Raw genomic sequence first — 23,311 nt, 5'->3', positions numbered from 1 at the left:
CTACATATTCTACGAAGATCTTATCGTTTGAACCTCAGTGCCAAGGATTCATACAATCCCGTATGTCATTCCCTTTGTCCTTCGGTATGTTACTTGCCCGAGATTCGATCGTTAGTATCCGTATACCTATTTCAATCTCGTTTACCGACAAGTATCTTTACTCGTTCCGTAATACAAGATCCCGCAACTTACACTAAGTTACATTGCTTGCAAGGCTTGTGTGTGATGTTGTATTACCGAGTGGGCCCCGAGATACCTCTCCGTTCACACGGAGTGACAAATCTCAGTCTTGATCCATACTAACTCAACTAAAACCTTCGGAGATACCTGTAGAGCATCTTTATAGTCACCCAGTTACGTTGTGACGTTTGATACACACAAAGCATTCCTCCGGTGTCAGTGAGTTATATGATCTCATGGTCATAGGAATAAATACTTGACACGCAGAAAACAGTAGCAACAAAATGACACGATCAACATGCTACGTCTATTATTTTGGGTCTAGTCCATCACGTGATTCTCCTAATGACGTGATCCAGTTATCAAGTAACAACACCTTGTTCATAATCAGAAGACACTGACTATCTTTGATCAACTGGCTAGCCAACTAGAGGCTTGCTAGGGACGGTGTTTTGTCTATGTATCCACACATGTAAATGAGTCTTCATTCAATACAATTATAGCATGGATAATAAACGATTATATTGATACAGGAATTATAATAATAACTATATTTATTATTGCCTCTAGGGCATAATTCCAACAGTCTCCCACTTGCACTAGAGTCAATAATCTAGCCCTCACATCACCATGTGAATTACATTGTAATAAATCTAACACCCATACAGTTCTGGTGTTGATCATGCTTTGGCCGTGGAAGAGGTTTAGTCAGCGGGTCCGCTACATTCAGATCCGTGTGCACTTTGCATATATTCACGTCCTCTCCCTCGACGTAGTCGCGGATGAGGTTGAAGCGTCGTTTGATGTGTCTGGTCTTCTTGTGAAACCGTGGTTCCTTTGCTAAGGCAATGGCACCAGTGTTGTCACAGAACAAGGTTATTGGATTCAGTGCGCTTGGCACCACTCCAAGATCCGTCATGAACTGCTTCATCGAGACACCCTCCTTAGCCGCCTCCGAGGCAGCCATGTACTCCGCTTCACATGTAGAATCTGCTACGACCCTTTGCTTGGAACTGCACCAGCTTACTGCACCCCCATTAAGAATAAATATGTATCCGGTTTGCGACTTAGAGTCGTTCGGATCTGTGTCAAAGCTTGCATCGACGTAACCTTTTACGGCGAGCTCTTCGTCACCTCCATACACGAGAAACATCTCCTTAGTCCTTTTCAGGTACTTCAGGATATTCTTGACCGCTGTCCAGTGATCCACTCCTGGATTACTCTGGAACCTACCTGCCATACTTATGGCCAGGCTAACATCCGGTCTAGTGCACAGCATTGCACACATGATAGAACCTATGGCTGAAGCATAGGGGACGGAGCGCATATGCTCTCTATCTTCATCAGTTGCTGGGCACTGAGTCTTACTCAATCTCGTACCTTGTAGAACTGGCAAGAACCCTTTCTTGGACTGTTCCATTTTGAACCTCTTCAAAACTTTATCAAGGTATGTGCTTTGTGAAAGTCCTATCAGGCGTTTTAATCTATCCCTATAGATCTTAATGCCTAGAATGTAAGCAGCTTCTCCTAGGTCCTTCATAGAGAAACTTTTATTCAAGTAATCCTTTATGCTCTCTAAAAACTCTACGTTGTTTCCAATCAGTAATATGTCATCCACATATAATATTAGAAACGCCAGAGAGCTCCCACTCACTTGCTTGTAAATACAAGATCTCCAACCACTTGTATAAACCCAAATGCTTTGATCACCTCATCAAAGCGTTTGTTCCAACTCCGAGATGCTTGCACCAGTCCATAAATGGATCGCTGGAGCTTGCACACCTTGTTAGCTTTCTTAGGATCGAAAAAACCTTCGGGTTGTATCATATACAACTCTTCCTTAAGGAAACCGTTAAGGAACGCCGTTTTGACATCCATCTGCCAGATTTCATAATCAAAAATGCAGCTATTGCTAACATGATTCTGACGGACTTAAGCATCGCTACGGGTGAGAAAGTCTCATCGTAGTCAACTCCTTGAACTTGTGAAAAACCCTTTGCCACAAGTCGAGCTTTATAAACGGTCACATTACCGTCAGCGTCCGTCTTCCTCTTAAAGATCCATTTGTTCTGAATGGCCTTGCGGCCCTCAGGCAGTACCTCCAAAGTCCACACTTTGTTCTCATACATGGATCCTATCTCGGACTTCATGGCTTCCAGCCATTTGTTGGAATCTGGGCCCACCATTGCTTCTTCATAATTCGCAGGTTCATTGTTGTCTAACAACATGATTGATAAGACGGGATTACCATACCACTCTGGAACAGCACGTGGTCTCGTCGACCTGCGTGGTTCGACAGAAACTTGAACTGGAGTTTCATGATCATCATCATTAACTTACTCCTCAACCGGCGTCGCAATGACAGAGGTTTCCCCTTGCCCTGTGCCACCATCCAGAGGGATGAGAGGTTCGACAACCTCGTCAAGTTCTATCTTCCTCCCACTCAATTCTCTCGAGAAAAACTCCTTCTCGAGAAAAGCTCCGTTTTTAGCAACAAACACTTTGCCCTCGGATTTGAGATAGAAGGTGTACCCAACTGTATCTTTTGGGTAACCTATGAAGACGCACTTTTCCGCTTTGGGTTCCAGCTTTTCAGGCTGAAGCTTTTTGACATAAGCATCACATCCCCAAACCTTAAGAAACGACAACTTTGGCCTCTTGCCATACCACAGTTCGTATGGTGTCGTCTCAACGGATTTTGATGGTGCCCTATTTAAAGTAAATGCAGCTGTTTCTAATGCATAGCCCCAAAATGATAACGGCAAATCAGTAAGAGACATCATAGATCGCACCATCTCTAATAGAGTACGATTACGACGTTCGGACACACCATTACGCTGTGGTGTTCCAGGCGGTGTTAACTGTGAAACAATTCCACATTGTCTTAAGTGAGCACCAAACTCGAAACTCAGATATTCACCCCCATGATCAGACCGTAGGAACTTGATCTTCTTGTTACGATGGATCTCCACTTCACTCTGAAATTGCTTGAAATTTTCAAATGTTTCAGACTTGTGCTTCATCAAGTAGAGATAACCATATCTACTTAAATCGTCAGTGAAGGTGAGAAAATAACGATATCCGCCGCGTGCCTCCACGCTCATCGGACCACACACATCGGTATCTATGATTTCCAACAAGTCACTTGCACGCTCCATTGTTCCTGAGAACGGAGTCTTAGTCATCTTGCCCATGAGGCATGGTTCGCACGTGTCAAGTGAATCAAAGTCAAGTGACTCCAAAAGTCCATCAGCATGGAGTTTCTTCATGCGCTTTACACCAATATGACCTAAGGGGCAGTGCCACAAAAATATGGCGCTATCATTGTTAACTCTAACTCTTTTGGTCTCAATGTTATGTATATGCGTATCGTTATCAAGATTCAATATGAACAATCCTCTCACATTCGGTGCATGACCATAAAAGATGTTACTCATAGAAATAGAACAACCATTATTCTCTGACTTAAAAGAGTAACCGTCTCGCAATAAACAAGATCCAGACATAATGTTCATGCTCAACGCAGCCACTAAATAACAATGATTTAAGTTCATCACTAATCCTGACGGTAACTGAAGTGACACTGTGCCGACGGCGATTGCATCAACCTTGGACCATTTCCTACGCGCATCGTCACTTCATCTTTCGCCAGCCTTCGCCTATTCCGCAGTTCCTGTTTCGAGTTGCAAATATGAGCAACAGAACCGGTATCGAATACCCAGGCACTGCTACGAGAGCTGGTTAAGTACACATCAATAACATGTATATCAAATATACCTGATTTTTCTTTGCCCGCCTTCTTATTTGCCAGATACTTGGGGCAATTGCGCTTCCAGTGACCCATACCCTTGCAATAGTAACACTCCGTTTCCGGCTTAGGTCCAGCTTTGGGTTTCTTCGTCGGATTGGCAACAGGCTTGCCGCTCTTCTTCGAATTGCCCTTCTTGCCTTTGCTGTTTCTCTTGAAACTAGTGGTCTTATTCACCATCAACACTTGATGCTCTTTACGGAGTTCAGACTCTGCGACTTTCAGCATCGCAAACAACTCGCCGGGAGACTTGTTCATCCCTTGCATGTTGTAGTTCAACACAAAGCCTTTATAGCTTGGCGGCAGTGATTGAAGGATTCTGTCAGTGATAGCTTCTTGCGGGAGTTCAATCCCCAGCTCAGCTAGACGGTTTGAGTACCCAGAAATTTTGAGCACACGTTCACTGACAGACGAGTTTTCCTCCATCTTGCAAGTATAGAATTTATCGGAGGTCTCATACCTCTCGATCCGGGCGTTCTTCTGAAAGATAAACTCCAACTCCTGGAACATCTCAAATGCTCCATGACGCTCAAAGCGACGTTGAAGTCCCGGTTCTAAGCCATACAAGACCGCACATTGAACTATTGAGTAGTCCTCCTTACGTGCTAACCAAGCGTTCTTAACATCCTGATCAGCCGTAGCGGGTGGTTCATCTCCTAGCGCAGCATTAAGGACATAATCCTTCTTCCCAGCTTGTAAGATTAGCTTAAGATTACGAGCCCAGTCTACAAAGTTGCTTCCATCATCTTTCAACTTAGCTTTCTATAGGAACGTATTAAAATTAAGGATGACTGTCGCGTGAGCCATGATCTACAACACAAATATATTCAAAGTGGACTTAGACTATGTTCAAGATAATTAGAGTTCAACTTAATCAAATTATTCGCTAAACTCCCACTCAAAAAGTACATCTCTCTAGTCATTTGAGTGGTTCATGATCCACTTACACTAGCTCAAGTCCGATCATCACGTGAGTTGAGTATAGTTTCAGTGGTAAGCATCCCTATGCTAATCATATCATCTATATGATTCATGATCGACCTTTCGGTCTCATGTGTTCCGAGGCCATGTATGCACATACCTCCATAGTTTTTCCTCTAGATCGCGTTTCTGTGGAGCTCGGGCGGAGCCCTGCTGAGACAAGGTCATCACCAACCTCTAGAGCGCCGTCACGCTGCCGGAGAACTCTTCTACCTGTCCGTCTCTCTTGCTGGATCAAGAAGGCCGAGATCATCGTCGAGCTGTATGTGTGCTGAACGCGGAGGTGCCGTCCGTTCGGTACTAGATCGTGAGACTGATCGCGGGATTGTTCGCGGGGCGGATCGAGGGACGTGAGGACGTTCCACTACATCAACCGCGTTATATAACGCTTCTGCTGTACGGTCTACAAGGGTACGTAGATCTCTCATCCCCTCCCGTAGATGGACATCACCATGATAGGTCTTCGTGCGCGTAGGAAATTTTTGTTTCCCTTGCGACGTTCCCCAACAGTGGTATCAGAGCTAGGTTCATGCGTAGATGTCTTCTCGAGTAGAACACAAAAGGTTTTGTGGGCGGTGATGTGCACTTTGCTGCCCTCCTTAGTCTTTTCTTGATTCCGCGGTATTGTTGGATTGAAGCGGCTTGGACCGACATTACTCGTACGCTTACGAGAGACTGGTTTCATCGTTACGAGTAACCCCCTTTGCTCAAAGATGACTGGCAAGTGACGGTTTCTCCAACTTTAGTTGAATCGGATTTGACCGAGGAGGTCCTTGGATGAGGTTAAATAGCAACTCATATATCTCCGTTGTGGTGTTTGCGTAAGTAAGATGCGATCCTACTAGATACCCTTGGTCACCACGTAAAACATGCAACAACAAAATTAGAGGACGTCTAACTTGTTTTTGCAGGGCATGATTGTGATGTGATATGGCCAACGATGTGATGTGATATATTGGATGTATGAGATGATCATGTTGTAATAGAAATATCGACTTGCATGTCGATGGTACGGCAACCGGCAGGAGCCATAGGGTTGTCTTTATACTAACATTTGTGCTGGCAGATGCGTTTACTATTTTGCTAGGATGTAGCTTTAGTAGTAATAGCATAAGTAGCACGACAACCCCGATGGCAACACGTTGATGGATGATCATGGTGTGGCGCCGGTGACAAGAAGATCGTGCCGGTGCTTTGGTGATGGAGATCAAGAAGCACGTGATAATGGCCATATCATGTCACTTATGAATTGCATGTGATGTTAATCCTTTTATGCACCTTATTTTGCTTAGAACGACGGTAGCATTATGAGGTGATCTCTCACTAAAATTTCAAGACGAAATTGTGTTCTCCCCGACTGTGCACCGTTGCTACAGTTCGTCGTTTCGAGACACCACGTGATGATCGGGTGTGATAGACTCAACGTTCACATACAACGGGTGTAAAACAGTTGCGCACGCGGAACACTCGGGTTAAGCTTGACGAGCCTAGCATGTGCAGACATGGCCTCGGAACACATGAGACCGAAAGGTCGATCATGAATCATATAGTTGATATGATTAGCATAGGGATGCTTACCACTGAAACTATACTCAACTCACGTGATGATCGGACTTGGGATAGTGTAAGTGGATCATGAACCACTCAAATGACTGGAGAGATGTACTTTTTGAGTGGGAGTTTAGAATATAATTTGATTAAGTTGAACTCTAATTATCTTGAACATAGTCTAAGTCCACTTTGAATATATTTGTGTTGTAGATCATGGCTCACGCGACAGTCATCCTGAATTTTTATACGTTCCTAGAGAAAGCTAAGTTGAAAGATGATGGAAGCAACTTTGTAGACTGGGCTCGTAATCTTAAGCTAATCTTACAAGCTGGGAAGAAGGATTATGTCCTTAATGCTGCGCTAGGAGATGAACCACCCGCTACGGCTGATCAGGATGTTAAGAACGCTTGGTTAGCACGTAAGGGGGACTACTCAATAGTTCAATGTGCAGTCTTGTATGGTTTAGAACCGGGACTTCAACGTCGCTTTGAGCGTCATGGAGCATTTGAGATGTTCCAGGAGTTGGAGTTTATCTTTCAGAAGAACGCCCGGATCGAGAGGTATGAGACCTCCGATAAATTCTATGCTTACAAGATGGAGGAAAACTCGTCTGTCAGTGAACATGTGCTCAAAATGTCTGGGTACTCAAACCGTCTAGCTGAACTGGGGATTGAACTCCCGCAAGAAGCTATCACTGACACAATCCTTCAATCACTGCCGCCAAGCTATAAAGGCTTTGTGTTGAACTAAAACATGCAAGGGATGAACAAGTCTCCCGGCAAGTTGTTTGCGATGCTGAAAGTCGCAGAGTCTGAACTCCGTAAAGAGCATCAAGTGTTGATGGTGAGCAAGACCACTAGTTTCAAGAGAAATGTCAAAGGCAAGAAGGGCAATTCGAAGAAGAGCGGCAAGCCTGTTGCCAATCCGCCGAAGAAACCCAAGGCTAGACCTAAGCCTGAAACAGAGTGCTTCTATTGCAAGGGTATGGGTCACTGGAAGCGCAATTGCCCCAAGTATCTGGCAGATAAGAAGGCGGGCAAAGAAAAATCAGGTATATTTGATATACATGTTATTGATGTGTACTTAACCGGCTCTCGTAGTAGTGCCTGGGTATTTGATACCGGTTCTGTTGCTCACATTTGCAACTCGAAACAGGAACTGCGGAATAGACGAAGGCTGGCGAAAGACGAAGTGACGATGCGCGTAGGAAACGGTTCCAAGGTTGATGCAATCGCCGTCGGCACAGTGTCACTTCAGCTACCATCGGGATTAGTGATGAACTTAAATCATTGTTATTTAGTGTCTGCGTTGAGCATGAACATTATATCTGGATCTTGTTTATTGCGAGACGGTTACTCTTTTAAGTCTGAGAGTAATGGTTGTTCAATTTGTATGAGTAACATCTTTTATGGTCATGCACCGAATGTGAGAGGATTGTTCATATTGAATCTTGATAGCGATACGCATATACATAACATCGAGACAAAAAGAGTTAGAGTAAACAATGATAGCACCATGTTTTTGTGGCACTGCCGTTTGGGTCATATTGGTGTAAAGCGCATGAAGAAACTCCATGCTGATGGACTTTTGGAGTCACTTGACTTAGATTCACTTGACACGTGCGAACCATGCCTCATGGGCAAGATGACTAAGACTCCGTTCTCCGGAACAATGGAGCGTGCAAGTGACTTGTTGGAAATCATACATACAGATGTGTGTGGTCCAATGAGCATAGAGGCACGCGGCGGATATCGTTATTTTCTCACCTTCACTGACGATTTAAGTAGATATGGTTATGTCTACTTGATGAAGCACAATTCTGAAACATTTGAAAAGTTCAAGCAATTTCAGAGTGAAGTGGAAAATCATCGTAACAAGAAGATCAAGTTCCTACGGTCTGATCGTGGGGGTGAATATCTGAGTTTCGAGTTTGGTGCTCACTTAAGACAATGTGGAATTGTTTCGCAGTTAATACCGCCTGGAACACCACAGCGTAATGGTGTGTCCGAACGTCGTAATCGTACTTTGTTAGAGATGGTGCGATCTATGATGTCTCTTACAGATTTGCCGTTATCATTTTGGGGTTATGCATTAGAAACAGCTGCATTCACTTTAAATAGGGCACCATCAAAATCCGTTGAGACGACACCATACGAACTGTGGTATGGCAAAAGGCCAAAGTTGTCGTTTCTTAAAGTTTGGGGATGTGATGCTTATGTCAAAAAGCTTCAGCCTGAAAAGCTGGAACCCAAAGCGGAAAAGTGCATCTTCATAGGTTACCCAAAAGAGAAAGTTGGGTACACCTTCTATCTCAAATCCGAGGGCAAAGTGTTTGTTGCTAAAAACGGAGCTTTTCTCGAGAAGGAGTTTCTCTCGAGAGAATTGAGTGGGAGGAAGATAGAACTTGATGAGGTTGTCGAACCTCTCATCCCTCTAGATGGTGGCGCAGGGCAAGGGGAAACCTCTGTCGTTGCGACGCCGGTTGAGGAGGAAGTTAATGATGATGATCATGAAACTCCAGTTCAAGTTTCTATCGAACCACGCAGGTCGACGAGATCACGCGCTGCTCCAGAGTGGTACGGTAATCCCGTCTTATCAATCATGTTGTTAGACAACAATGAACCTGCGAATTATGAAGAAGCAATGGTGGGCCCATATTCCAACAAATGGCTAGAAGCCATGAAATCCGAGATAGGATCCATGTATGAGAACAAAGTGTGGACTTTGGAGATACTGCCTGAGGGCCGCAAGGCTATTCAGAACAAATGGATCTTTAAGAAGAAGACGGACGCTGACGGTAATGTGACCGTTTATAAAGCTCGACTTGTGGCAAAGGGTTTTTCACAAGTTCCAGGAGTTGACTACGATGAGACTTTCTCACCCGTAGCGATGCTTAAGTCCGTCAGAATCATGTTAGCAATAGCTGCATTTTTCGATTATGAAATCTGGCAGATGGATGTCAAAACGGCGTTCCTTAACGGTTTCCTTAAGGAAGAGTTGTATATGATGCAACCCGAAGGTTTTGTCGATCCTAAAAATGCTGACAAGGTGTGCAAGCTCCAGCGATCCATTTATGGACTGGTGCAAGCATCTCGGAGTTGGAACAAACGCTTTGATGAGGTGATCAAAGCATTTGGGTTTATACAAGTGGTTGGAGAATCTTGTATTTACAAGAAAGTGAGTGGGACCTCTGTGGCGTTTCTAATATTATATGTGGATGACATATTACTGATTGGAAACAACGTAGAGCTTTTGGAGAGCATAAAAGGTTACTTGAATAAAAGTTTCTCTATGAAGGACCTAGGAGAAGCTGCTTACATTCTAGGCATTAAGATCTATAGGGATAGATCAAAACGCATGATAGGACTTTCACAAAGCAAATACCTTGATAAAGTTTTGAAGAGGTTCAAAATGGAACTGTCCAAGAAATGGTTCTTGCCAGTTTTACAAGGTACGAGATTGAGTAAGACTCAGTGCCCAGCAACTGATGAAGATAGAGAGCATATGCGGTACGTCCCCTATGCTTCAGCCATAGGTTCTATCATGTATGCAATGCTGTGCACTAGACCGGATGTTAGCCTGGCCATAAGTATGGCAGGTAGGTTCCAGAGTAATCCAGGAGTGGATCACTGGACAGCGGTCAAGAATATCCTGAAGTACCTGAAAAGGACTAAGGAGATGTTTCTCGTGTATGGAGGTGACGAAGAGCTCGCCGTAAAAGGTTACGTCGATGCAAGCTTTGACACAGATCCGGATGACTCTAAGTCGCAGACCGGATACGTATTTATTCTTAATGGGGGTGCGGTAAGCTGGTGCAGTTCCAAGCAAAGCGTCGTAGCAGATTCTACATGTGAAGCAGAGTACAGGGCTGCCTCGGAGGCGGCTAAGGAGGGTGTCTGGATGAAGCAGTTCATGACGGATCTTGGAGTGTTGCCAAGTGCACTGGATCCAATAACCTTGTTCTGTGACAACACTGGTGCCATTGCCTTAGCAAAGGAACCAAGGTTTCACAAGAAGACCAGACACATCAAACGACGCTTCAACCTCATCCGCGACTACGTCGAGGAGGAGGACGTAAATATATGCAAACTACACACGGATCTGAATGTAGCAGACCCGCTGACTAAACCTCTTCCACGGCCAAAACATGATCGACACCAGAACTGTATGGGTGTTAGATTTATTACAATGTAATTCACATGGTGATGTGAGGGCTAGATTATTGACTCTAGTGCAAGTGGGAGACTGTTGGAATTATGCCCTAGAGGCAATACTAAATGTATAGTTATTATTATAATTCCTGTGTCAAGATAATAGTTTATTGTCCATGCTATAATTGTATTGAATGAAGACTCATTTACATGTGTGGATACATAGACAAAACACCGTCCCTAGCATGCCTCTAGTTGGCTAGCCAGTTGATCAATGATAGTCAGTGTCTTCTGATTATGAACAAGGTGTTGTTGCTTGATAACTGGATCACGTCATTGGGAGAATCACGTGATGGACTAGACCCAAACTGATAGACGTAGCATGTTGATCGTGTCATTTTGTTGCTACTGTTATCTGCGTGTCAAGTATTTATTCCTATGACCATGAGATCATATAACTCACTGACACCGGAGGAATGTTTTGTGTGTATCAAACGTCGCAACGTAACTGGGTGACTATAAATATGCTCTACAAGTATCTCCGAAGGTGCTAGTTGAGTTAGTATGGATCAAGACTGGGATTTGTCACTCCGTGTGACGGAGAGGTATCTCGGGGCCCACTCGGTAATACAACATCACACACAAGCCTTGCAAGCAATGTAACTTAGTATAAGTTGCGGGATCTTGTATTACGGAACGAGTAAAGAGACTTGCCGATAAACGAGATTGAAATAGGTATGCGGATACTGACGATCGAATCTCGGGCAAGTAACATACCGAAGGACAAAAGGAATGACATACGAGATTATACGAATCCTTGGCACTGAGGTTCAAACGATAAGATCTTCGTAGAATATGTAGGATCCAATATGGGCATCCAGGTCCCGCTATTGGATATTGACCGAGGAGTCTCTCGGGTCATGTCTACATAGTTCTCGAACCCGCACGGTCTGCACACTTAAGGTTCGACGTTGTTTTATGCGTATTTGAGTTATATGGTTGGTTACCGAATGTTGTTCGGAGTCCCGGATGAGATCACGGACGTCGCGAGGGTTTCCGGAATGGTCCGGAAACGAAGATTGATATATATAGGATGACCTCATTTGATTACCGGAAGGTTTTCGGAGTTACCAGGAATGTACCGGGAATGACGAATGGGTTCCGGGAGTTCACCGGGGGGGGGGAGGGGCAACCCACCCCGGGGAAGCCCATAGGCATTTGGGGAGCCACACCAGCCCTTAGTGGGCTGGTGGGACAGCCCACAAGTGCCCAATGCGCCAAGAGAAGAAAAATCAAGAGGAAAGAAAAAAAAAGGGAAGGAGGTGGGAAGGGAGGGGGACTCCTCCCACCAAACCAAGTCCAACTCGGTTTGGGGGGGGAGTCCTCCCCCCCTTGGCTCGGCCGACTCCTTGGGGGTCCTTGGACCCCAAGGCAAGGCCTCCCCTCCCTCCTCCTATATATATGGAGCAATTAGGGCTGATTTGAGACGAGTTTCTCACGGCTGCCCGACCACATACCTCCACGGTTTTTCCTCTAGATCGCGTTTCTGCGGAGCTCGGGCAGAGCCCTGCTGAGACAAGGTCATCACCAACCTCCGGAGCGCCGTCACGTTGCCGGTGAACTCTTCTACCTCTCCGTCTCTCTTGCTGGATCAAGAAGGCCGAGATCATCGTCGAGCTGTATGTGTGCTGAACGCGGAGGTGCCGTCCGTTCGGTACTAGATCGTGAGACTGATCGCGGGATTGTTCGCGGGGCGGATCGAGGGACGTGAGGACGTTCCACTACATCAACCGCGTTCTATAACGCTTCTGCTGTACGGTCTACAAGGGTACGTAGATCTCTCATCCCCTCTCATAGATGGACATCACCATGATAGGTCTTCGTGCGCGTAGGAAATTTTTGTTTCCCATGCGACGTTCCCCAAGAAAGACAACCCTATGGCTCCTGCCGATTGCCGTACCATCGACGTGCAAGTCGATATTTCTATTACAACATGATCATCTCATACATCCAATATATCACATAACATCATTGGCCATATCACATCACAAGCATACCCTGCAAAAACAAGTTAGACGTCCTCTAATTTTGTTGTTGCATGTTTTACGTGGTGACCATGGGTATCTAGTAGGATCGCATCTTACTTACGCAAACACCACAACGGAGATATATGAGTTGCTATTTAACCTCATCCAAGGACCTCCTTGGTCAAATCCGATTCAACTTAAGTTGGAGAAACCGACACTTGCCAGTCATCTTTGAGCAACGGAGTTACTCGTAAAGATGAAACCAGTCTCTCGTAAGCGTACGAGTAATGTCGGTCCAAGCCGCTTCAATCCAACAATACCGCGGAATCAAGAAAAGACTAAGGAGGGCAGCAAAACGCACATCACCGCCCACAAAAAATTTTGTGTTCTACTCGAGAAGACATCTACGCATGAACCTAGCTCATGATGCCACTGTTGGGGAACGTCGCATGGGAAACAAAAAATTTCCTATGCGCACGAAGACCTATCATGGTGATGTCCATCTACGAGAGGGGATGAGTGATCTACGTACCCTTGTAGATCATACAGCAGAAGCGTTAGTGAACGCGGTTGATGTAGTGGAACGTCCTCACGTCCCTCGATCCGCCCCGCGAACAATCCCGCGATCAGTCCCACGATCTAGTACCGAACGGACGGCACCTCCGCGTTCAGCACACGTACAGCTCGATGATGATCTCGGCCTTCTTGATCCAGCAAGAGAGACGGAGAGGTAGAAGAGTTCTCCGGCAGGGTGACGGCGCTCCGGAGGTTGGTGATGACCTTGTCTCAGCAGGGCTCCGCCCGAGCTCCGCAGAAACGCGATCTAGAGGAAAAACCGTGGAGGTATGTGGTCGGGCTGCCGTGGAAAAGTCGTCTCAAATCAACCCTAAAACCTCCGTATATATAGGTGGGAGGGAGGGGACCTTGCCTTGGGGCTCAAGGAGCCCCAAGGGGGTCGGCCGAGTCCAAGGGAGGAGGACTCCCCCCCCAAACCGAGTTGGACTAGGTTTGGTGGGAGGGAGTCCCCCTTCCTTCCCACCTCCTCCTTTTTTTTTCCTTTTCCTCTTGATTTTCTTTGCTTGGCGCATAGAGCCCTTTTGGGCTGTCCCACCAGCCCACTAAGGGCTGGTGTGCCACCCTCAAGGCCTATGGGCTTCCCCGGGGTGGGTTGCCCCCCCCCCCCCCCCCGTGAACTCCCGGGACCCATTCGTCATTCCCGGTACATTCCCGGTAAATCCGAAAACCTTCCGGTAATCAAATGAGGTCATCCTATATATCAATCTTCGTTTACGGACTATTCCGAAAACCCTCGTGACGTCCGTATCTCATCCGGGACTCCGAACAAAATTCGGTAATACGCATAAAGCAACGTCGAACCTTAAGTGTGCAGACCCTGCGGGTTCGAGAACTATGTAGACATGACCCGAGAGACTCCTCGGTCAATATCCAATAGCGGGACCTGGATGCCCATATTGGAACCTACATATTCTATGAAGATCTTATCGTTTGAACCTCAGTGCCAAGGATTCATACAATCCTGTATGTCATTCCCTTTGTCCTTCGGTATGTTACTTGCCCAAGATTCGATCGTCAGTATCCGTATACCTATTTCAATCTCGTTTACCGGCAAGTCTCTTTACTCGTTCCGTAATACAAGATCCCGCAACTTACACTAAGTTACATTGCTTGCAAGGCTTGTGTGTGATGTTGTATTACCGAGTGGGCCCCGAGATACCTCTCCGTTCACACGGAGTGACAAATCCCAGTCTTGATCCATACTAACTCAACTAACACCTTCGGAGATACCTGTAGAGCATCTTTATAGTCACCCAGTTACGTTGCGACGTTTGATACACACAAAGCATTCCTCCGATGTCAGTGAGTTATATGATGTCATGGTCATAGGAATAAATACTTGACACGCAGAAAACAGTAGCAACAAAATGACACGATCAACATGCTACGTCTATTAGTTTGGGTCTAGTCCATCACGTGATTCTCCTAATGACGTGATCCAGTTATCAAGTAACAACACCTTGTTCATAATCAGAAGACACTAACTATCTTTGATCAACTGGCTAGCCAACTAGAGGCTTGCTAGGGACGGTGTTTTGTCTATGTATCCACACATGTAAATGAGTCTTCATTCAATACAATTATAGCATGGATAATAAACGATTATCTTGATACAGGAATTATAATAATAACTATATTTATTATTGCCTCTAGGGCATAATTCCAACAATAAGAAGCTATAATAATCATGCATAATAGAATACAAAGGAGACTCAATTACTTTCAATAAATAATCTAATCATAAGCCTACAATTCAACGGATCCCAACAAACACACCACAAAAGAGGATTACATCGAATAGACAACCGTAGGAATTACACCAAACATTGTATTGAAGGTCGTAGAGAGATAAGAAGCCATCTAGGTAATTTCCATGGACCCGCGGGACGGTTCGTGGGGCGGTTCGAGGGACGTGAAGACGTTCCACTACATCAACCTCGTTTCTTAACGCTTCCTGATGTGCGATCTACAAGGGTACATAGATCCAAATCTCCTCTCGTAGATGGACATCACCATGATAGGTCTTCGTGTGCATAGGAAATTTTTTGTTTCCCATGCAACGATCCCCAACATTGGACAACCATGGCGTTTCCTTGCGGGACATTGCCTTTTTTCCATCTACTCACAATGCAGAAGTAGCAGAGATACTGGCCTCTTGGAGAACCCTTTCGTTGGAACATGAACTTTGAATTCAAAGTATCATTCTCGACACAGATTCACAAGTGGTGGCAAAGAGGTCCATGGTTACGAATGATGTGAAGGACTTCTCGGTTAATGGGTAACCGGTGGAGGAGATAAAAGGTTTACTCCGTTATTTTCTGAGGTATAGTGTTGTTTGGGTGCGAAGTTTTGTAAACAAAGTTACACACATCCTAGGTATGGAGGAATAATGCTCCTAGATCAGCAAGTGACAAATCGATACCGAACAACACCAAATACATGGATACAAGTGTTCTCGGTGTATGAATTAAATCACCAAACCAAGGTTCAAAAGGAAACTACATTCTAGAGAACAAAATCAAGGTTGGGAAAAAGCATAGAATCAAGGTGTGCAGCAAGAGAGAATCAAGGAGAACGGATACACTCGTCTAGTACGAGGGAGGGAGGAGCTGGAGGAGGAAGAAGGCCAAGCCAATTATATTATGTTCGATGCCTCCCCTCTGCACTCCTCTGTCCTTTAGAGTTCTTGCTCCAAGGCTTGATCTGCTGGGCGGAGCCCAATAAAAGCAACCCACAAATCTAATGCAGTCTAGCGAGTATGTAGGGTGTTACGCTACCGCCCCGGCAATGGCTCGGATTCCACTTCCATGAACGCCTCCGAGTTTTCATGGCAATCCATCAAGTGTGCACATGTTGCATGGCTGAGGAATACATGACTTAAACAACCTGGATTGGTTGTAGAAGCAGTGTTGCAATCCATCTTCTTCGTGATGCATGGGAACCATTTCCTCATGAATGAATGAAACCCACTGATCAATTCGATAGTGGCAAATGACACGGACAAAAGCTAGTTCTGATTCACTATCATGTAGGTATTTTTTCATCCTTGAAATTCTACCAGTAGTTTCAGTTGCTCAATCTGCATTTGTTCCTAGACAAAGGACGACGCTTGTATGTACTTTCATTTGTGGTCTCCAACTTGTACAGTTCAACATCAGACTCATTTGACTCCAGATAATAACTAATCTTGGGCACTGTATATACTGCAATATTCCAATTAGCTGATGTATTGGATTCTCAAATTTCTTGATGCATACAGAGTATACTAACCGACACGACTCCCATTTTTCCATCACGGCAACACACAGAAGAGCTTGAACATTGAAATTGTTAGTAAGACCTAAATCATGTTTCCCACTGTTCAACAACAACAAATCCAGTTGATATTCTTTAGTACCATTTATCATTTGGAATAAGCAAAGAAAGCATGACATGATTGTGTAGTTTGAGTCGGAAACCAACTTGGTTGCTGCAATAAGGCATAAATCAAAAGCATGCGCTCTAGGGTCACGCAACATCAATTCCAATCTATACAAGCGAACCTGAACGTACCAGGATCCCAATTTGTTGTGGCCAATTGCATGACCTCGAGCTTCTCTTTGATATTCTCAACGACGGCTGTCGTTGTGGCCTGCATATGTGTATAGTGTGGCTTATCCACACTTGCAATTCTGGAGGCCATGGTTTCCACTCATGTTGCAACCCTTCTTCGAGAAGCACACACATCTCAACTTCCTCAATATCATCATCTACCGGCACCAGCGAGAACATATGCATTGTCCTACTGATGTCTTCGTCGAAGCATTCTGTCAAGCACTTGTTGAGCATTTGCTTGTCAAGCTCAAGAGCGGCGGACGACTGCAATGGTAAAATCAACACATGATCCAAAAGACTAGTTATAGCCGCAGACAAACCCCCGCTTAGTACGGAACGAATAACAGGGATTCATCCATATTTTGCATCTTTGGTAAGCAGAAAATGACAGAAGCTTCATAGAGAATTATAACATCCAACGAGGAGTTATCCGTTGATACATTTGCACAAAGCTCAAGACCAAAAATTGACCATACCCGCTGCCCCACAATTTCATGCATATTAACAATCTTCATAATAGCAGGCTCCCATTGCACGTAAAGTTCTATTGAAAGAACTCTAATCTTGGCATCCTCCCAAACATTTAGGACAAGTAGCAGGTTCATGCCATAGACTTTGATGGTTCCAACAAAATGTTTGCAATTAAATACTCCACATATGTATGGTTCTAGCATAGTAAGCACTAGTTGACCTCATGGCATGTGAGTAAACTTAATTAAGTTTTTGCATATGCACCTTCCAGCCTTCAGCTTGATAGCAAGTCTCAGGATGCCTAGGATAGAGCTGGAGATTGACATTATACCCAGATCAATACCATGAGACATATATTGTCCCTTGGTGCTGGCCGGACTCCACCATCAACACAAGAAATGACCACTGTCGGTATAGAAACATTTCCTCGGAGGCAGAGTTCCAAATAACAAATCCAAGTATGGTGTTTGTCGTGGTAGGCAGTACAATGTAATATGTACACTTTCTTGTCGGTTGCATGCAAACGACGGCCATGGTTGTGGCCTGCATATGTGTATAGTGTGGCTTATCCACACTTGCAATTCTGGAGGCCATGGTTGCCACTCATGTTGCAACCCTTCTTCGAGCAGCACACACATCTCGACGTCCTCTATATCATCACCTACCGGCACCAGCGAGAACATATGCATTGTCCTGTTGTTGTCTTCGTCGAAGCATTCTATCAAGCACTTGTTGAGCATTTGCTTGCCAAGCTCAAGAGTGGCGGACGACTGCAATGGTAGAATCAACAAATGCTCCAAAAGACTAGTTATAGCCGCAGACAACGCCCCCTGGTATGGAACACATCGACACTATTGATGCCTTGGCCAGGATAATGCTCGAACAAGTGGTGGTTATCAGCATGTCGAACTCCAGGTCACTGCATGGCTGAAGCGCGTTGTCCAGGGAAGGCTCCATGGATATCATGAGAGGGGCAAGCGCAGTGAGTGTTGATTGCACCTCACTTTTTATAGGAGTCAACATCATCATAGGCTTGACAACCTCGGCATTGGAAACCGAACATCACCAAATCCATGGATACAAGTGTTCCTGGTGTATGAATTAAAGCACCAAACCATGGTTCACAAAGGAACTACAATCCATAGAAGAGAATCAAGGATGGGAAAAGCATAGAATCAAGGTGTGCAACAAGAGAGAATGAGGGAGAAGGGATACACTCGTCTGGTACGAGGGAGGTGTGCAGCAAGAGAGAATTAGGGAGAAGGGATAAACTCGTCTGGTATGAGGGAGGGAGGAGCTGTAGGAGGAAGAAGGCCAAGCCAATTCTACTCTGTTTGATGCCTCCGATTCTATTTTATTCGATGCCTCCCCTCTGCAGAGGTCTTGCTTTAAGGCTTGATCCGTTCGGCCAAACCCATGTACAAGCAGCCTACAAATCTAATGCGGCTCAGTGAATACGTAGGGAGTTATAGGAGGGTTGTTTGAAATCTTTATGTAAAATTTAGCTTCATGTTTCTCCTTTAATGTGTGAGCTCGATGATTACGATTAAAGAGGCTTTAAACTTTAAACAAGTCACAATATTTTCCCCTGAAAGAAAATTATAAATGCATGATCGTAAAAACTTTTCACGAAAGAATCACGGTAACGGGGCAGCAAACAGTGACGGGGCCTCTGTTGTCAAAACGAGGGCCGCTCGCTCGATGCGTGAGCGCCGCTCCCGTTTCATTTTGGCTACGAGGGGAATGGATTAAAGCGAGGGCCGCTCACTCGATGCGTGAGCGCGAGCGGCAAACAATGATGGGGCCTCTGTTGCAGACGCCGAGGCTACAGGGTGCCGCGTGCCGCGTCCTAAAGGCTGCGGCTATGGCCTACCGGATTTGTGGCTCGGATTGGCCCCGCCTGCGGGGCGCACGGGCCAGTGCGTGGGGGCACGCACGTCGCATCGCCAAAGGCAAACCCGATCGACCGTCCTCGCTGACACGCTGACCCCATGGGTCGCGCGGTCCCGCAACGCGGTGGGACGCTTCGCCGTGGCTGCTGTGGTCTGGGGTGAGAGGGCCGGACGGGGCCAATTTTCTATTCTCCGGGCTCCAAACCGAGTCGAACTCGTGCCCAGCTCCAAACTAGCCTCACGAACCGACCTATGCGTCTATATATATCAGCCCAAAGCCCCAATCCAACCTTGTCAAACCCTTTTCCCCAACCCGTCGCCCCAGCCATCCCAAAACTGCGCACGCGGCGGCGGCAGCAGCCATGTACACCAGCACCAGCTCTGCTGCCGACGAGCGAGTGTACTGCCCGGAGTGCCACCGCGCGACGGAGGTTGTGCTCGACCACGCCACCGGCGACACAATCTGCACCGAGTGCGCGCTGGTTCTCGACGCGCACTACATCGACGAGTGTTCCGAGTGGCGCAACTTCGCGGACGACGGCGGCGGCGACGACCGCGACCCCAGCCGCGTCGGCGCGTCCAGAGACCCCTTCCTCAACGCTAAACTCTCCACGGTCATTGTCTACTCCAACAAGTCCTCCGCCACCGGCGTGGGGGCCAACGCCCTGCCGAGGATGTCGGTGCGCGATGCCGACGCTAGCGCGGCGTCCGAAAACACCCTCGTCGACGGCTTCCGCGGCATCGCTGACATGGCCGACCGGCTTGGACTCGTGGCCACGATCCGGGACCTGGCCAAGGAGACGTTCAAGAAGCTGTACGATGCCAAGGGCTCCCCTCGCGGCCGGAAGCGGGACGCCGTCTACGCTGCCTGCCTCTACATCGCCTGCCGCAACCTCGGCATGCCACGCACGTACAAGGAGCTCGCCTCCGTCACCGCTGGGGGCGCGGAATCGAAGAAGGACATTGGCAAGATGACGACACACATCAAGAGGCTCCTTGGGGAGGAGGACGGCCAGGTGATGGACATCGGCGTCGTGAGCGCCTCCGACTACCTGCGCCGCTTCTGCTCCCGGCTCGGCCTGGGAAACCAGGAGGTGCGCGACGCGCAGGAGGCAGTGCGGAAGGTCGAGGAAGGCCTCGACGTGCGCCGCAACCCGGAGTCCGTCGCCGCCGCCATCATCTACATGGTTGTGCAGCGTGCTGGCGCCGGCAGGTCCGTCAAGGACGTGTCCGTGGCCACCGGCGTCGCCGAGGGCACCATCAAGGAGGCGCACAAAGACCTCAGTCCGCACGCCCAGATGCTCTTCGGCTGATCCTGAGCGCCCACGATATTAACGCTTCTTGATCCTTTGGCTGTTTGGCAGCGCGAGCTTGCACATGCAATCATGTTTGCCGTGGCCAAAATTCCAAACGTGTGCTGTTGTTGGCAACTATATATCTTAGTCTTGGACATGTGAAGTTTCTGTTGGACTTCGTTTCTAAGTGCTGAATCATTCGTGAATGAATCTGTGCTTCGATCGATCATTTCAACCGATTAAACTCATGAACTAAGGTCTGAGACAGGGTTGCCAAGTACGCTACGCATGAACGCAAGACTAACAATTTCGAGGGCTCGACATTTTTCACCGAGATTTGATCGATTACAATGAAGTTTATGTTCCGGTGAAAAAGGCGGCAACGGTCTCAAAGAAGAAGGTGACGCTTCAATACCGGCTAGGTTCAAACAAATTTTGCTTGAATCTCATTGAAATTGAAACCAGAATGGCCGGATTAAAAACTGAAATAGATGATTTCAGTGCAAAAACAAATCCCTAACCAACAACTTGAATAACTTCCAAAACCAAACCGGCATGGCAATGTGATGTCTACTCTTGCGAGATAATCTGACAAATGTTCAGATACATATGCCTAAGTATGTTTTCGAGTTTTATACACCAATTAAAAAAAAACTGACATGGGTTGTTGAACCGAGGTTACTCAACCATGTATGTTGTTTCCACGGTGGCAGGACACATCCTCAAAAACATAACGAGGGGATTAACTAGTAACTTCTTACATGAAAGGACCCAAAAGAGAATTGTCCCTAAAATTACTATATACATTTTGTATTAAAAATGTTGATATTCACTACACCAAACAGAGTAGATGTCCAATTTATGTCCGGAACATGGTTGCTAAGTAGACTGCTCATAAATGACCCCATACGTGAACTAACTTGAAGGCTAACATTTTTCACACAAATTCCGTTGATTTTTATGAACCTCGGACAACATGTCTCGGTCAAAAAAGGCGGGGACACTACAAATCAGGTTTGGTTCAAACAAATATTCAAATTTGTTTGGATCCCATTGAAATGGAAATCAAAATGGACGGAATTACAAATCAGTAATTGCAGCATAATTTGAAGAATAAAAGACACAACCAAACAACAATAAAAACGCATGAACATATCTAAAATTAGCCTAAACTGGTATATATTTGTTTGTAGGATTCATATAGGAATCAATAACTAAATATCGCTCATGAACTTTCGTCTGAGATAGGGTTGTCAAGTCCGCTACGGGTGAATTAATGGTCTCATGAATGTGTGACTAATAATTTCGAAGGCTCGACATTTTTCACCAGGATTTGACCGATTACAGCAAAGTTTATGTTCCGGTGAAAAGCGGAAACAGTCTCAAAGAAGGGGTTGGCGCTTCAATACCGGTTAGGTTCAAACAATTTCGTAATTCGCTTGAGTCTCGTCGGAATTGAAACCAGAATGGCTGGTGATTTCAGTGCAATTTAACCAAACAAAATCCTTAACCAAGAACTTGAATGACTTCCAAAACCAAACTGGCATTGCAATGTGATGTCTACTCTTGTGAGATCATATGACTACTGTTCAGATACATATGCCAAAGTATCGAAAAAATCTTTTTGAGTTAGACATGAGTTGAAAGAAACTAACATAGGTTGTTGAGATGAGGTTTCTCAACCATGTTGCTTTCACGGTGGCAGGACGCATCCTCAAAAATATAAGAGGTAAATGCACTGGTTGTTGGAAATATGCCCTAGAGGCAATAATAAATTAGTTATTATTATATTTCTTAGTTCATGATAATCGTTTATTATCCATGCTATAATTGTATTGATTGGAAACACAATACTTGTGTGGATACATAGACAAAACACTGTCCCTAGTAAGCCTCTAGTTGACTAGCTCGTTGATCAAAGATGGTCAAGGTTTCCTGGCCATAGGCAAGTGTTGTCACTTGATAACGGGATCACATCATTAGGAGAATCATGTGATGGACTAGACCCAAACTAATAGACGTAGCATGTTGGTCGTGTCATTTTGTTGCTACTGTTTTCTGCGTGTCAAGTATTTGTTCCTATGACCATGAGATCATATAACTCACGGACACCGGAGGAATGCTTTGTGTGTATCAAACGTCGCAACGTAACTGGGTGACTATAAAGATGCTCTACAGGTATCTCCGAAGGTGTTCGTTGAGTTAGTATAGATCGAGACTGGGATTTGTCACTCCGTGTGACGGAGAGGTATCTCGGGGCCCACTCGGTAATACAACATCACACACAAGCCTTGCAAGCAATGTAACTTAATGTAAGTTGCGGGATCTTATATTACGGAACGAGTAAAGAGACTTGCCGGTAAACGAGATTGAAATAGGTATGCGGATACTAACGATCGAATCTCGGGCAAGTAACATACCGAAGGACAAAGGGAATGACATACGGGATTATATGAATCCTTGGCACTGAGGTTCAAACGATAAGATCTTCGTAGAATATGTAGGATCCAATATGGGCATCCAGGTCCCGCTATTGGATATTGACCGAGGAGTCTCTCGGGTCATGTCTACATAGTTCTCGAACCCGCAGGGTCTGCACACTTAAGGTTCGACGTTGTTTTATGCGTATTTGAGTTATATGGTTGGTTACCGAATGTTGTTCGGAGTCCCGGATGAGATCACGGACGTCACGAGGGTTTCCGGAATAGTCCAGAAACGAAGATTGATATATAGGATGACCTCATTTGGTTACCGGAAGGTTTTCGTGCATTACCGGAAAAGTTTC

At 45.8% G+C, this 23,311-nt stretch overlaps 1 protein-coding gene across 1 annotated transcript; it reads left to right on the top strand.

The window, feature by feature from the left end:
- Positions 1–19,593: 19,593 nt before the first annotated feature.
- Positions 19,594–20,544, top strand: LOC123413176 (transcription initiation factor IIB-like). The gene has a single exon (XM_045106127.1). It carries the CDS (start codon positions 19,594–19,596, stop codon positions 20,542–20,544), a length of 951 nt encoding a protein of 316 aa, XP_044962062.1.
- The last annotated feature ends 2,767 nt before the right edge of the window (positions 20,545–23,311 follow it).

Source organism: Hordeum vulgare, chromosome 1H (assembly GCF_904849725.1).
Source record: "Hordeum vulgare subsp. vulgare chromosome 1H, MorexV3_pseudomolecules_assembly, whole genome shotgun sequence".
NCBI classification, from domain to species: domain Eukaryota; kingdom Viridiplantae; phylum Streptophyta; class Magnoliopsida; order Poales; family Poaceae; genus Hordeum; species Hordeum vulgare.
Note: the sequence above shows the minus strand (reverse complement) of the source record. Positions and strands in the feature narration are given on the sequence as shown.